The sequence below is a fragment of the Meleagris gallopavo genome, chromosome 15, assembly GCF_905368555.1.
Source record: "Meleagris gallopavo chromosome 15, MGAL_WU_HG_1.1, whole genome shotgun sequence".
NCBI lineage: Eukaryota > Metazoa > Chordata > Aves > Galliformes > Phasianidae > Meleagris > Meleagris gallopavo.
In genome coordinates, this window is record NC_139418.1 from 13,337,533 (window position 1) to 13,353,362 (window position 15,830).

Below are 15,830 nucleotides of genomic sequence, written 5' to 3' on the forward strand. Positions count from 1 at the left end.
GTCACTTTCCCCCTGCCAGAAAGAGAAGGTCGAAAATGAGAAAGTGCTTTGTTAGGACGATACCGCTGCCGTGAAACTGGGGAACCCTAAAGCTGATACTGTTTTTAAAGTGCAACAGCTTCGTAAATGACTCGTAAGAGCTGTAGGTACAGCTGTATTTCCCTGAGCCTTTTTGAAAGTTGTCATGAAAAAACAAAGCAAGATTGCAAGCCAGCAACTGTACTTTTGGTAGATGTCCTAAAGGGAGTGACAGAAACGCAGGGAGAGGCGGTTTCATGGCAGCAGCATGTTCATGCTTCAGTAACTCACAGCATCTGTTACAGTTTGACTGCTGCGATGGGTAAGGCAGAATCGGAAGATGTCATCTAATTAGGTTTCTGTAAAGCACATGATATCAAAGATTAATGAGCAAGCAAACGTTTCCCCAAAATGACTTGTTTTTGGAAATTTGCCGATGGAAAGTTCTTGTATGGGACAAGCATGGTAGCCTGGGGGCTTCCAACATTGAGGCTGTGATGCTGTGGCTGGTAGAGGTGGTAGTCCTACAAAGGCCAAAGTGATGTTGGTGTCAGTGGGGATTTTGCCTGTCTCAGAGCATGAAGCTGCGTGCAGCTGGGTGCTCAGACACGGCAAGTCCACTCAGAGCCCAAATATCAAGGAATAAATACCAGACTGAAAACTGGAATAGACTAGAGAAAAGCTTGGGGCACTGCACGTTGCCTAGGAAAAGGGAACACCATATAGAAGGATCTTGTATGATATGGAATGCTGTAAGCAGTTTGCATGAACACAGTGTAAAGACCTTTTCCCTTTAGGTTTTGATGTGTTCTCTACATATGAACTGTCACAGCTGGAGATGTTGTCTGGTTCTTGACTCAGCAAACAGCTAGGGCTTTGCTGCATGGGCTAAGCTAGGATTGCTTGCCTGCATTAACTGCAAGCAAAAGTGGAGGACGCCCAAAAAACAACCATGTGCAGAACCACGCTGGGCTGTGCTCACGCCTTCCCCTCAGCAGGCTCTGCTGCCCATCTCCCAGCTGCCTTCTGCCCCTTGCAGCACTGCAGGGAAGGCTCTGTCACATGGAGGAGCACAGCCCAGGCTGCAGGGCTCCCATTCTGTGCTTAGTCCAGAAGCGCAGTTTTCCTTCTATCAACAGCTTTTATGGTGAACTGGAAGGTCTGCAGTATTAGGAGAAAAAGTCACTGAATGATCAATGATTTTTTGTTAGCTTAAAAAAGAAAAGAGTGGGGTTTTTTTTGGTGGTTTTTTTTATTTTTATTTTTTATTTGAGGGATTTGTGGGTGAACTGTTAGAGTGGTGCTGTCCTTTTGTTGAGTCTGGATGATTAGCACAAGAGAAAAATACAACTCTGTCTCTCAGCATTTAATTTTCAGAAATGTGATTTTTTCCTGGTGGGAACACAGAGAGTTTCAACAGAGGCCATTGTGAGCCCTGCAAATGCCAAGTGTCTGCTCTTGGGAGATGGAGAACAAAGTTGGCACCAATAATTAGCATCTGAAGCTCTGATTTGGCAAAAGTTGCTGAAAATGAACAAATGATGGAGAGGTCTTGGGATGACTTAGTAAAATACAATGCAGTTGAGATGACTCTCGGAGTGTTACTGCACAAAGCACAGGGGGAAGGTAATGTGGAAAATACGATCGCTCTTCTCATGAGCCAGAAGGACAGCCAGGGCTGCAGCAGGATGAGATGAGGGGCAGGGAGGGAGCAGGCAGCCCGCCCTGCAGGAGGGTAAGTGCAGGATGCCAGGATCACGCTGTGCCTCTGGCGCAGTGGGGATGAAGGCACCGCACTGCTGGTTTGCAGTATCACCTCTGATAGCTCTAGCCTTGCTGCTTATTGCTGTGCTTTTTTTTTTTTTTGTGAGTAATGAGAGAGGACACGACCAGCAGCCCCTGCCAGCTCAGTCTTACTTTTCTAGAAAGCTTGTAACAGTTACTGTCAAATTGTACATATAATCTGTAAGGCAAATCAGACTTAGAATATGTGATTGCCTCATGATCCTATAGAGAATCTCCTGAGCCCGCTGTGATAGCTCAGTAATTACTTCTGGGCACCAGTGAGGATTAACGCTGAGGCTTTCCCAGTGGAGCAAAACAGGAGATAGGGCTGGTGCTGGCTGCTGGTGGGTTTTGAGCCCTGACTTAGCCCAGGAGGAGACCACAGCTCCATGGAGATGGAGGAGCACCGCATGGGGCCTTCTGTTTATCTGAGGCTGTGGCCTCATGTTCTCAAAGTTCCATGGAGAAACGGTAATATCTGTCCAGATATTCCTGTAATGAGCCTCGTAATCCACTCATCCCAGCAGCCCATTTTTATGTAAAAATGTCAGTAAGTGAAGATGGAGATTCCACGTTCTTTAGTAACATTTCCAAGAGTTTCGTATTTCACCTATGAAGGTGATGACTTTAGCCTCCTCCCTCTGCTTCCTATTATGCTGCTGTGAAGTGAGCGCTGGAAGCCTTTAATCAGCCCTCAGTGCTCCCTCTGCCTGTCCGAGTAAGTCTTCTGTCTGACATTTTCTGAAATCAAGAGATTCTTAGGGGGGACTCCTAGGGTTCTTGAAATACAAATGATAATAACGATATTAACACTAATCATTGTTATTTTGTAGGGTGAAATGTCAATATTCCATATTTTCACGATAATTTTTAGGGCCTACATGTCACATGAAGTGTATCCCATCCTGCCAAAATACAAGATTTTTGTATCACAGGCACTGTTTGAAACGGCTCATAATAATGTTGGCTGCTATTGTGCCTGATGGAGTGGTCTTTGACATGCAATAATGCAAAGTGACATGACAAATTAGAAATGAAAAATGAAAAGCTGTTAAATAATCTTGAATGTAGCTAAAAATTAATTCATCTCATATCTAAAGTGCATTCCTGATTTGTAATGATAAAGAGGATCCATGTCACTACTGCTAAATGATATGAGTGTATTGAGGAAAGGAGATAATAATGCATTGAGGGGGGATGCTGGGTTGTTACTACATGCTCTATATAAGCAGGCATTTGCCTGGAAGTATGACTGTGGGCAGTAAGACCGGATTCAAAGCATGGTGTTGGCCTTTACCTGTGGTTCTGAAATCAAGGATGCCCTTCGTAGCAGAAGATCCCACCATGGTGCATTTCTTACATGTGGCATTGAGCGACACGTAAACCACTGTAGGGATGGGTTGGACTGCACGATCTTAGTGGTCTTTTCTAACCTTAATTATTCCATGAATCTAAGTACTTTTAAGCAACAATTATTTTACAGCAGACAGCTCCATTCTTCTTGTCAAGGCCTTGGTGTATCTATCCCTTTGGCCTTGTAATTATAACACAGTATTGCTTTGTAGAAAGTACTGTTTTTACGTTGCAAAGTAATCTTTCAGGTCAGATTTCTCTCTCATTTAGGTCACCTTTAACTGACATTGAAGGAAAGTTATGCTGTTACATAACATACAGAACATAACAAAAGCTGCTGCTTCAAATTTATCCTAGCTCACCTGAGACCTGAGCCTGAACTGCTGTCAGTTGCTAACTTGTTTGTTTGTCTGATTGCAGCGCCTAACCTGACTAATCTGGATGGTCTCGACAGTGCGCTGAGCCTTATTGAAGATCGGGTGCACAGATTGAGGCAGCGCCGCCGGAGGCACGCGACGGATGATGATTACAACATCGAAGTCCTTCTGGGGGTCGATGACTCAGTTGTTCAGTTCCATGGGAAGGAACACGTTCAGAAGTACCTGCTGACCCTGATGAATATTGTGAGTACAGCCCTGCTAGCTGCACGGTGAGATGGCAGTGAGGGGAGGGTGGATGGATCTTGGTTTTGCGGTTTAATACATCATAGATTTTTCTCGTAGCAGGAGGTGAAATAATTCTAGGAGCAAAATCCAGGCCGCCCGTAGAAAAGGCAAAAGGAGAGAAGGAACAAAAGAAAAAGGGGCCAAGGAAGAAACTGACAGCGGGACCATTAAAACACTCAAAGTCCTGCTTATGAGCTTTGATGGATGGGGGCGTAGGGTCAGGGCCTCAGGTCCTCGGAAGTCATTATGTTTTAGATGTATATTCCCTTAACTTAAGCTCCCTGCTGAATAACATGGTTTGGAGAACTGTCTTCAAATAGGGCTGTATTAGAAACTTCGATTGGCTTATACATTTTTAAAACTGCTCAGTTAAACTCTTTGATTCCTCCAGAATCACTTACAGTCCCAGGCCACCCGCCTACTCCTTGTTCACACTGCAGTAAAATGCTGTGCAGGCAATCACTGAACTTTCTTAAATTGATTTAGTATTTAGTCCGTAGCTGACACCTGTAGGTTTCCTTCGTTAAATATTTAATCTTTGGAACCATTGTGCAGCAGACTGTATAATGTGGTAGTGAGGAACGCAGAAGCAAGAGAATGTTTGGAGGAACCGTCTTTTCTTTCTAAATATCAGAGCAGTAGACATTTCCACAAGCACCTCTAGTACCCCAGCCGATAAGCAAGGCCTCTGTGTTGTGGGGGGAGAATCAAATTTTGAAAAACAATCTCCATTATAGTCAAAATAAGTAGTATTCGTTTGGCACAAAATTGGCCTTGAGTGCTGGTCCCCTTCATAGACCAGTCATTCTGGGAAGAGTTCCTTCTCGTGCTCACCTGGAACAGAAGTCTGTTTTCAATAGAAACTATCAGATAATATGTGTTCTCTGTGAAATGTTGTTGCATTAACATTGTAGGTCTGCTCTGGTTTTGACAGATAGACTGTGATTGCTGAAGCTCACAGTAGAATCAAGAGCATGGAGTGTCTGTAGGTGACTTCTGGGCACTCCAGACGCCAGCAGATATATGGACACAGTCTGTCCTGTTTGATACTTTTGTCTGGGGTGCTTTTATCCTAAGAAATATTTTTTAATTATGAAGCTTGTTTTCTCATTACTTCATTGCATTCTTTTAACAATGTGTGGAATGTCAGTGTTTTTCATTTTAAATGAGAGGTAGAATACAATGTAAGGAAATCCCTTGTGCGATATAAATTCAATTGCGCTGCTTTTTTATAGCGATATTGTAAATAGTTAAAAATCTGTACTGACATTAGAGTTATTGGGTACTTGGTGTATGCTCTCATGGCTGTAAATACGTACATTTTAACAGAAATGACATAGTGAATTTCATCTGTTTGTGTGGTTTGTTTCCTCTGAGGCTTAAAACAAAGTCTACAATGAAACAGATGGTTTTATGTAGCTCTAAATTAACAAGCCAAAGAGGCCAAACCAGGAATGTGGCAAATGGGCTGAAATAGATTAAGCAGGACTCTACTTATCGTGTCACTTAAAACTATTTTTAAGAATTAAAATATACAGTAATGGTAAAGGAGCCATAAATGTTCCAGTTCTGGAAAACACTTGTTCCTAATTTTAGCAAACCATCCAACACACAAATTGTAAGAAATAACAACTCTTAAACGTGCTGTCTCTGCAAGTGGTTTAGAAAGTGCAGCCTGTGTAACCATATCCCGGGGCTGTAACAGCTCCTGGCACGGGCAGCAGCTGTTCTGTTGGTAGGTCTGAGGCAGAAACATGTCCTCTGGGGACAGAGGATGTGTCCCTTCCCATTGTGTCTGGGCTGTGAGGAGCCGCTCAAGGAGGTGCTGGGAAGTCTTAGGCAGCCACAATGTTGTCCTGGTCTTTCCTTCACTAATACTCAGCCAGTTTCTATAGACTGCGTTTTAGACGAGGGATGGGGTGATGGGGACCAATCCTCTGTTTCTTTCTCTCCGAAACTTGCTCCGCTATGGAGAGGCAGATACCAGCTGGTATGGAATGTGTGTTTTACAGTCTGGGCCTGGTGAGATACATAGGCCAAGGGGAGCTGAAAGAGAAGGGAGATGGCTGCAAAAAAAAGTCTGCTGGAAGATCCCGTTGGAGCCATCACATTGTGTGTACCCTGCTGGTTTTACAGGCGCAATCAATTAGCTTTGTACTTTAACAAGGCATTAAGCATAAAGTCGATTAGCTTCATACACTAAGAAGGCATTAAGGGTAGAATCAAGTGCGCATAGAAAGTAAATAAACTAAAATAATAATGGAAGTTTTTACTGGAGATAAAAGGCTGATTGAGAGGGTTGAGTTTCTCTGGTTCCAAAAAATAAAATAAATTCCAGGTGAGGTCTCCCTCATGCCCAGGCTCCCGGAGGCGTAATCGCTTTCCCAGAAGCAGCGCCCAGCTCACAGCATGGCTGCTCTCCCTGCTTTGCCTGGTTTTGCTGTGCATGATGCTGTGAGCAGTTGTCCTTAATTAACTTTTCCCAGGGATCTTGGGTGGAGCCCTACCACCAACCCAATCAAAACAATATATTTTTTTCAAGCCCAGTGCGATGACTTATTAGGTCAATCTGTTTTGTGCTTCTTAAGTGATGTGTTACAGTCCACACCTAAAAGCCATAAAGTGAGAAAAAACAGAGACTGTGTGTCCTGGCTATCTTGAATAGCAGTGCTAATATTTATCCTAATGTTTGGAAATGAAGTCACAGCCCCCAACGAATAGTGAGAGACGCACCAGAGGGTTTTTAATGCTCTGGGCTGCAGCCACACATCCCTGTCTGTCTGCCAGCAGCATCACTGCTGCGAGCCAGGCCTCCTGTCACCCATCTTTACTCTTCCACCATTCCTCATACAGAAACTTGGGTTTCTCTTGACGTCTCTTCCTCTCTGCTCTGCACCATGGGGACATTCATTCCACCTTTGGAAAGAAATGCCATTGTTTTCACTTAGGAAACTCAGCTGCCTCTCACTTGTACCATTTTCTTTTGTGCATCATGGTGTGTTTCTTCCTGGGAAGGACAGCAGCTTGCACAGGCCTCTGTATTTCCAAGTATAAGCCCACTCACTGCACAAATTATCTTTGTATTTTTAGCATGCAGGACCATTGCAAGAGAGGAGAGAGATTTGGGAGCTATCTTGCAGCCCTGTTGTTTACTCAAGAACAGGGAAGGTAATTTAATTTCTGCAAGAAAGCAGCAAAGGAGTCAGAGATTTTATCTGCTCCTACAAGTGTATGGGAAATATTAAAAAACACTTGACCAGAAGTGGCATTGGAGAATGATCTTGTTCATCAGGAAACAAAAGGATTTCTCTGCAGGATGCTGTGGGAGGAGGAGCAAGGCTCTGAGCTGCAGTGGGTATTGGTGCTAGCCAGCCCGGGGCTAAGATTCTCAGATTATTTCATAACCCTCTTAAAATAGTTCTCAGTATTAAGCAGGCCTTCTGCTGCCTGCTGCAGAAAAGGAGCAGAGCTGGAGTGGCTGTTCACATGGCTGGGCTGGGCTAGTGGTCAGCCCACCAGAACCCTGTGTTAAGAGTCACATCCAGGATGAAAATGTGGGTAACAAGACTTCCTAAGAGGCAGGGTTGGAATATATTCACTTACAATATTTCTGCTTTTTGAAACAGCAGTGTCTCATGAAATATTCTCGCTTCCAGATAGTATGGAATTTACTGGCTCCGTCTGTCTTCAAGTCTTCAACTTTCATGCCCCTTTTTGGATTGTGTTTTTTCCCCGTAAAGCCCCTGCTTTAACCTTTTCTTTCTTATTTTGTCCTTCTTCCTCTCTTCCCATAGCAGTATTTTTGAGCCTTATTTCGAGTATCTCATTTTTTAATGCTGGCAATTGTCATCTTTATGTATATTCTGGAAAAATAAAAGCCCATAGGATTATGTCCAGTCCAAACTTCAAGTGAACATTCCGCTCCTGAACATTTAGATTTAACAAATTTTCATTTGAGTAACTGAAATCAATGGGAGTTCTGCAACTGGAGGCATTGGAAAGCCCAGAAGTCTTTCACCCATGTCTTTCAGCACTACACATCTCTTTGAAATTGTGGCCCTCAGGCGCTCCTGTTTTCCATCCTCTTTAATAGGGTGCCTATGATACTACGATGATACGTGAGATTTCTGCTCTCGTGTCTTTGGCTGATGAGGGATGAAGATTTCCAGGTACAGAACAGCAAGTCCCTAATGAGAGGAAAGGGCAGAAGTGCTGCTGGTTTCTAACTGGCAGTTGGATGAAACCTGAAAGCGTGTCTAATTCAAGCTGCTAAAAAGAAAGTGATGATTGAATGCTTTGAAATAATGGTGCAATCTGTATTCAGGATCATGCTTTTTAAACTAGAAAGCATTTCTTAGACAGGAAGGATATCTTATTAAAATAGACTTTACTGGATTTGTAAAAACTAAGCAACTTATAAGCACCAATACTCATTATTTCAAATCAGTTTACTTCAATGTATAAGCTTCAAATCTGAACTGACTGTGAGAAATTCCCCAAATGACAAATACAGGTCCAGATCTATTCATCTGTAGGACTTCAGTTGTCAATAGCTGAATGGCAGCTCAGTTGAAAATTTAAATGTGTGAGAGTTAACTGCTCTTAGACTGTTCATTACAAACCAGTAGCTGTGACTTGCGAGGAAGGAAGTTTTTGATGAAACCTCAGAAGATGATTTTTATTCATTATCTTGATTGCTGCTGTACGGGGGAGTTGTGCATGGGAGTGGGCACTGGGAGGCCATGTAGAAAGCAGTCCTTCTGAACCCCTACAGAAACTATTCATTTCCACAGCGGGATTATTTCTATTGCCAATTAGGTGAGCATTTCTCATCATAATTAACTGGACTATACCTTGCTGTTTCGATGTTCTGTGCTATTTTCAGCACTGAGATTTTGGTGATACTCTTGCAGTAGAGGATAATTACTATTCCAAGATAGATTTTTCCTTTAGTCCAAGTACCAGCATGAGCTTTAGCCATAAAGGTTGCAGCCAAGGACTTTGGAGATGTGACAGTGTGGTTTGTGTGATGGAGCATGGATAATTAGGATCAGCTTGCAAATTTTGGGTGCTTTCCTTAACCAAACTATTTAAATAGTTCACTGCACTTATTGCATTGATGCCACACCCTCATGCCTTGTAGTAAAATAGTACATTAATCTGCTTAATTATTTTATGATACTAGATTTGATTTTATTAGAATGATCTTGAGATAGTAACTCAAATACTGACTCTTTTGGCATAAATGTAATTTACAGCATTTGGAGAAACTTCCCAGAGCAGTGGTTTGTGGGCAAAAAATGAGGAGTTCCAAGAGCCTGAGGGAGGAACTGAGAAAAATGAATTAGTTGTAAAGTCAGAAAACAGAGTCTATGACCTTTCTAAAACCAATCTTACAGTCAAAGACGAGATAGAGACCCACAACACAAAGCTACCTTGAGTCTTGCCAACACATCTGTTCTGGGGAATGTTTTTCATTTTGATCAGAGCCAGCAAACTTGGACTTGGTACCATCTCCTCACTCTCACACCAGTGAAGGTAAATCAGGACTTGGACACAGATTCAGATTCAGATACAAAACAACAGATGCTTATCTCTGTTTCATAGTGCACGTTGCCATGCACTCCTCAACTCCCCGTTGCCTATGTTTTTGAGCTGAATTGTATTTTTCCAAATCTGAGGTCACAGTTTGACCTTTAGGTTGCATATGTGTTGTGCACTTTTATTTTTCTTTTTTCCCTGTGATACTCAACGATTTGCAGGAGAAAAAAAAGTTCCTCTCCAAGGAAGTGAGGAAATGCCTAAAAAGGGAAACTGAGAGCCCTGTGTTTTGCCTGATGGCTTTCTATGTGACCATAGTTTATCCACCAGAGGAGCTGGTGTAATGCTATTCCTGTGGGATTAAGATGAAGCTTTGGGAATGTTAAAAATGTTACTTTGGGAACTTCAAAAACATAAAGGAGGTGATGAAAACCAAAGAGGATAGCGGTGTTTGAAGTGAGAACGCATAAAAATAAAGCGGGAGGAGAGTGCTTTTGGGAGGGGTCAGATTACAAACATTTGTGCTCAGTATCCACCATGACATTTCTGGTTCCTCGCCTGTAATTCAAACCAGCCATCTCTTACAGAGACAGACAATCGCTGGATGCCCACCAGGCACTGAGGCTTTGCTGCAGATAATTAAGATCTGATGAATGAGCTGCAACTCGGGCTGGGCTAGAGCGATGGCTTGCCAGGAGCTGTGCTGTCCCACGCATGGTCCTGCTCTGCCCCGCGGCACGTAGCCATGGGATATTTCTGCAGCAGTGCTCATGCAAGGATGTAAGGGCCATCCAATGGCCATCTGATTGGGTTGGGTGAGCGAGCAGTGTATGGTGACTGGAAAGCTAGATGAGTGAGCTGCGTCTCGTATGGTGCTCTCTGCAAATGGCCAGATGTGGCTCTGTCGGCTGCCGTAGCTGGGTCATATCCCTCAGAGGCTGATGGCAGCGGGAGCTGAAGCTGTCTGATGGCTGTTGGCACTGTGTGCTTGTGAGCCCGAGGCCGCTGTGCTCACCCGAGCGAGTGATGTTGCATGGGGCCACAGGGACGTGCCTGGGGACCAGCTCATCTGAGATGGTTCATGGTTCAGTGGGATCGAGATCCCTGATAAACTCTGCAGAGAGGAGAACTCCTTCAAACCGCACAAATGAGTTTGCTGATGACTTGCCAAAATATGCAGATCGTGGTTCTCTTACTGCACGTCAATTTAATTGGAGACTTGGGGAGCCTCTGGATTTCCCCTACAAATCCTGCCAGCTGCAGGTAACCTGCGCTGCGTCAAGACCAGCAGAGCTGCAGCTGTTTGGTGCTATTTGCATTACAACAGTTTTAAAATTCCCTTATAGTATTGGGTCCCATTTTGTTGAATAATAAAAACTTGCAGAGCTTCTTTAACGAAGCCTGGTGCATCTCACAAAAGCTTAGCTTTATTTGAGTTGTTGGGATTTGTGTTTTTTCATGGTTTTTCTGTTTCAGTGTTTTTGAAACAGAAGAAGTTTTTTACACAAGTTTTTTACTCACTCTGTTGGCATCAAACTTGCTTAGGGCAGAAGACATAAAATGAGCAGAGAAGGACAGAAGGAAAAATAATAAATCAAGTGCCTGTTTTCTTAACCAGCACCAATCTGTCCCATCCTGGTTTCTAAATAGAAGCAGAAATAGAAATGCATATTTTGCTGTGATAGAGATATCCCACAAAAATAAACCATGATACAAAGTTATCTCAAAATAGCTTGTGAACTACAATAGTTTTGTGAAAGTCTCTTTGCAGTGTTTCACTGTGCTTTGAATTCTTTCAGCTTTACCCAACATTCTGCATCACCCTCTGTAAATGCTGAATCACTGTGGACATCTAACGGGATTTAGTGCGAAAATCTTCTGTGCCTTCTGTCCAGGGGCTGTCATTTTGTGATGAGCTTTGTGCATTCTCCTTTTCCTATGCAGCAGCACAGTTTTAGCCTGTGAGCCTTATTGATCTAAGGGCAAGAGATCTGTTCTGATTTTTGGTAGGTATAAATCAGGATGCCCTGCAGAAATACTTAGGAATAGAGCAGAAGTATTGTGTAACCATTTTTACACCTGTCTGTGTTTATTTTATAGATATCCAAACCTATTCTGTGTCTGTTATCTGAACAAGCACTTCAGTGCCCAGTGCTGCAGCCGTGTTGGACTGGAGCTCAGTGCCCGCAAGGTGCTGGGTTGCTTTGTGCCCCACATAACGGGCTGTGTTTGCTTCACACTGCTCTCATGTGGGGCTGGCAGGTGGAATCCTGGAGAAACCGAGCACAGGTTTGTGGAGGCCCCTGTCAGTGCGTGAGAGAGCAGCACTCAGTCGCTTGGATCTCATTTCTTTAATAACATCCTGAAACAAATAGGTGCAATTTAGGTCATACTGAAAAAAAGGTAAAGCATCTGTTTCAGTGTATTATCTGTGCCCAGTGAGACGCTGCTGGGAAAGCCGTGGTGCAGCTTTGAGAAAGGAGCAGAGGGTTCCATTCAGCTCTGGGTGAGGAGGGGTTGGATTCGTCCTCTTTAATGAAACCAAGAGCCAGAGTTTTGAATTGACCCACTGTCCTGCAGAAAATCCACTATCCCGAGAGAACCGAGCAGCTTTTTTACAGTGCTTGTGCTTTTCTGTTCATTCACAATTTGTTTGTTAGATGTCATTTGCATGAACAGTCAAACAGTGCTTCAATTCTGTTCCATCAACATTTTCATGCCAAGTTTCATTTTGGCACGCAACAGTGATACGGTTGTTCTGTTACTCAGCCATTGTTAGAAGAGGCTTAGGTTAAATTCTGGAAGTTAATGAGAGAGTGGTCTGCAGCAATTTGGATTATGCGTTATGAACTAATTAAATTCTTATTTACATGCCGTGCTTACTGTCTTCTACAGAGGAGTTCTTGTTCAGTACTCATTTCACGTCTAGGTAATTTACTGCATATTGCAGCCTCGCATCACGGATGTGTGTGCTGTCTTCTCTGTACACAAAGAATGGGGCAAATTAATATCCCTGCCTCCCTTGACAACGTGTGAGGGTCTTTTTCTTGGGTGAAAGAATGTTTGTAATGCGGAATGCATGTTCGTATCTCACGTCTTTACAATCTGTGTTCAGTAATGGTTCTCAAAGTAAAGATCTTTTAGATACAGGAATATAAAGTTAGTCTTTTGAAGTAGTATTTATATGCACAAATATGTGATGTAATTTCCGGAGCCACTGTTTACAAAGCAGATCAGCAGGTCAGGGTGGGCTGCTGATTACAGCCATTGCTGTGGGATGCTCAGGACGTGAAACCTGGCCTCTTACCAGGCATAACATCAGGCTCTTATATTAAAAATACTGATAAAATGAATTTAAATCCACTTAAAAATGTCAATTGAGATTGCTTAGTAAAATCGACGCTGATGTATTCAGTTTTAATTGTTTTTACAGAGATGAAAGATGAGCCGTTGGAAGTAGAGCTGATTGAAGAAACAGTACATTATTTATTGTTGTGTTTCTAATGAAAGTTACTCTGAATGTTACTTACTAGACTGCAGTAAGGAATCTGTGTTTTAGGAGGAAATGAGATTTATTTCTATCCACGGAGCAGACCAGTTTGGTGCAATCCTTACCAAGAAGAGGCTTGCCCTGCAGGGAATATCTCATCTGCCTCTTCTGATTTGTGAAGCCAAACCCATGCTGTTTGGCAGAGCACATTGGTGCCAATGAACGGCCTGGTCTCATGCATCCATTCATCTTGGAGTATCCAGATCAGCCCCTTTAACAGCTGATATTAGCTAAGCTCACTTGTGGCAGTGTTTCCTAAGTCATCTTTATACAGCCACCTTTCATTTTGCAATGTAAATATTTACTATTCTCTTTTCAGTGTTTATTGGGTGATTTGTATCAGTGTGTGCATTTTGCATTTGGTTACAAAGCTGTATTGTAAAAAAAAAAAAAAAAAAAAAAAAAAAAAAAAAAAGAGTTTTTTGTTTGCCAGTGTTTTTTAGCTTTCATTCTGCTTGCAAAGTTTAACACTGATTGGTTCTGACAGGCAATCCCGTCAGTCCATGTTGCCGACCAGGCTTTTTGGGGGGGGGTATATCCTCTTGTCCAAATGCCATTTGATGAGTCCCAGATGGAGGAGTTACAGGGTGCAGCTGAGCTGATCTAGCACATCCCTTTTGGGATAGGAGCAGCCCCAGGGTCTGTCCCTCTGCTCCTGAGCCCCCTTCCCATGAGTGGTCTCACTCAGAATGGAGCTCCTCTGGTTTGTGTTCAGCGTGTGGGCTCAGGTCAGGAGGTGCACGCAGTAGGACAGGGCAGGGACTGGGGGCTCTCCATCAGAGGCAGGAGCTTTGTCATGGAACCCACCATGATGCACTGCTCATACGTATAAGTCTGCTTAGGTTGGTGTTTAAATTCCTACTAGCATGAAGTCTCTGATGATGTTATGTTGATTTTAAATGTTTTGAAATGAATTATGGCCTATTCAGAGGCTAGAAAATAAAAAATTTCCTTCTAGCATTGGTGGAATTTTGCCCTTTTTATGTATGATCGCAAATGATCTTTGTCTTAATGACAGCATAGCAAAGGTGCTGCTTTAGCATTTGCTGTCAGAGTTACTTGTTGCCAGCACTGTAGCTGAAGCTCTGACCTCTTTTGCAGGTTAATGAAATTTACCATGATGAATCCCTGGGTGCTCACATCAACGTTGTCCTGGTGAGGATAATCCTGCTGAGCTATGGCAAGGTAAGGAGGGGTTGTGTTAAATGGAGGAGGTTGAGATCTCTGAACTTGATTCATCATGTACGAATGCAAAGAACATTTATTTTTATAGGCATTTCCTTACAATTTGAACTTCACACTAGGAAAATAACCATGATTTGTTCTGTGTTTTCCCTGTGTCATTTAAACTTGCTGCTTAGCTCTGGCAGTCTGTCTTTTTAGACTTGTTTGATCCATGGGATGTTATGAGTATCTTGGTTCCTTAGAAAGATATGAAGTTTTGTGGTAGAGCAGTATATAAGTATCAGTGAACACATGCTGGATCAGTTCTGCAGGATGCGCATTCCAAGAACTCACTTCACCTTGTGCTTAAAATGGGTTGGTAGGACTACATGTGTTTAAAGTTAAGAGATAGGGGCCACAAGGCAAGAGCTCTGCAGATTGAGTCTGTAGTCAAGAATTCCAAGTGTTTTCTTGCCGTTTCTAAGGGAGGGATTGTTCCACAGGCAAAACTCACTTAAAGAGAAATGAAATGCTACTTGGCTCCAAAAGTTTTAATCTGCTCAGTACTGATGCCCCATGTAGGCTAAGTCAACATCAGACTCCTTGGTAGCTGGAAGAGGGTGTTTGAAGTACGTTGATAAACTTTTTCTTTAAGGACTGCACATCCAGCTGCTCGAAGGAGAGCATTAAAATCTAATGGCTTTTTCTTTGATGGGGGTTGCTGGTATTTGCATGCTCATGTAATAAACCTGGGGGCTGGAAGATTCCATGTATATTCATGCAAGAAGCTGAAAGTCAAATCCAGCTGAGTGTCGGTGGTGAGGCTCCTCTGACAGTCACCACTTACCCTGCTCAACTAAACGTGCCAACCCATCTCTGCTCTTCTTGCAGAGATAGACAGTAAGTGTTTTGGGTTTTGAGCTCACTCAGCTGTATGTCCTAAAATCAAAGGTAAAAGAGGTCACATTTTCTGTTTTGTGATTGAAAGTTTGTGGTGTCTATTACAGACACTGTAATGACAGCAATTTGAGGGATTGCAGCTCGGCTAATAATTCTCAAAAATATCTCATTGCAGCAGTGGTTGAAGCAAGTGGAATTACCACATGGACTGGTCACTTCTTTGCTGTCCTTATTTCATAAGTATTTCGTAATTGCTATGCCTGCCCATCTTGATCTCGATCTATTTGCATTGGTAGTAGTGTGAACTCAGCTTCTGCTGCATCTTCTAATGGAAGATCAGAAATAAAACATTGTCAATTGATAATTTGGAAGTTATTATCTCACATTAATCTGTTTCACAGAGTGGAGTTGGTGGAGCATGGACACCTCCCCTTCCTGGTGGGCCTTTGGACCCATCACTGAACAGCTGCAGGTGGCACTGTTTGATCTGCTTATGGATTGTCCATTAATGGGTTCTAACCCATAACCCATAGCAGACCATGTTTTAGTTGTCCTGCAGGATTCAGCAGAACACAATTCCAAATAAGTTAACCCAAATAACCATGAAGAAAATTTCTCTTGCTCAGAGGGAAAAGTTGGGATAGTTCTTATTTTCTGAACCTGTTCATCAGTAATTAGAACAAAGCCCTCAATATTTTATTAGCCTGCTAAAACATGCAAGCATTAACATTTTTCTGAAGTATATATTCAACGTACATAGTAAAAGGAATGGTGTGTGGACAAGTTAAGCTGATGCATGGATAAAGCAGCCTGCTTGGCTTTGCAAGATGAAAATATTATCCCAGTCTTGCTTG

At 42.8% G+C, this 15,830-nt stretch overlaps 1 protein-coding gene across 2 annotated transcripts in view; it reads left to right on the plus strand.

Annotated features, from left to right (window-relative positions):
* Positions 1-15,830, plus strand: part of ADAMTS2 (ADAM metallopeptidase with thrombospondin type 1 motif 2) — a 223,481-nt gene that overhangs the window by 165,155 nt on the left and 42,496 nt on the right. For both annotated transcript variants that reach the window (XM_085237025.1, XM_085237024.1), the window contains exons 4-5: positions 3,577-3,779; positions 14,014-14,097. In XM_085237025.1, coding sequence (XP_085093151.1) covers positions 3,577-3,779; positions 14,014-14,097 — 287 coding nt within the window. The remainder of the gene's footprint in view (positions 1-3,576; positions 3,780-14,013; positions 14,098-15,830) is intronic.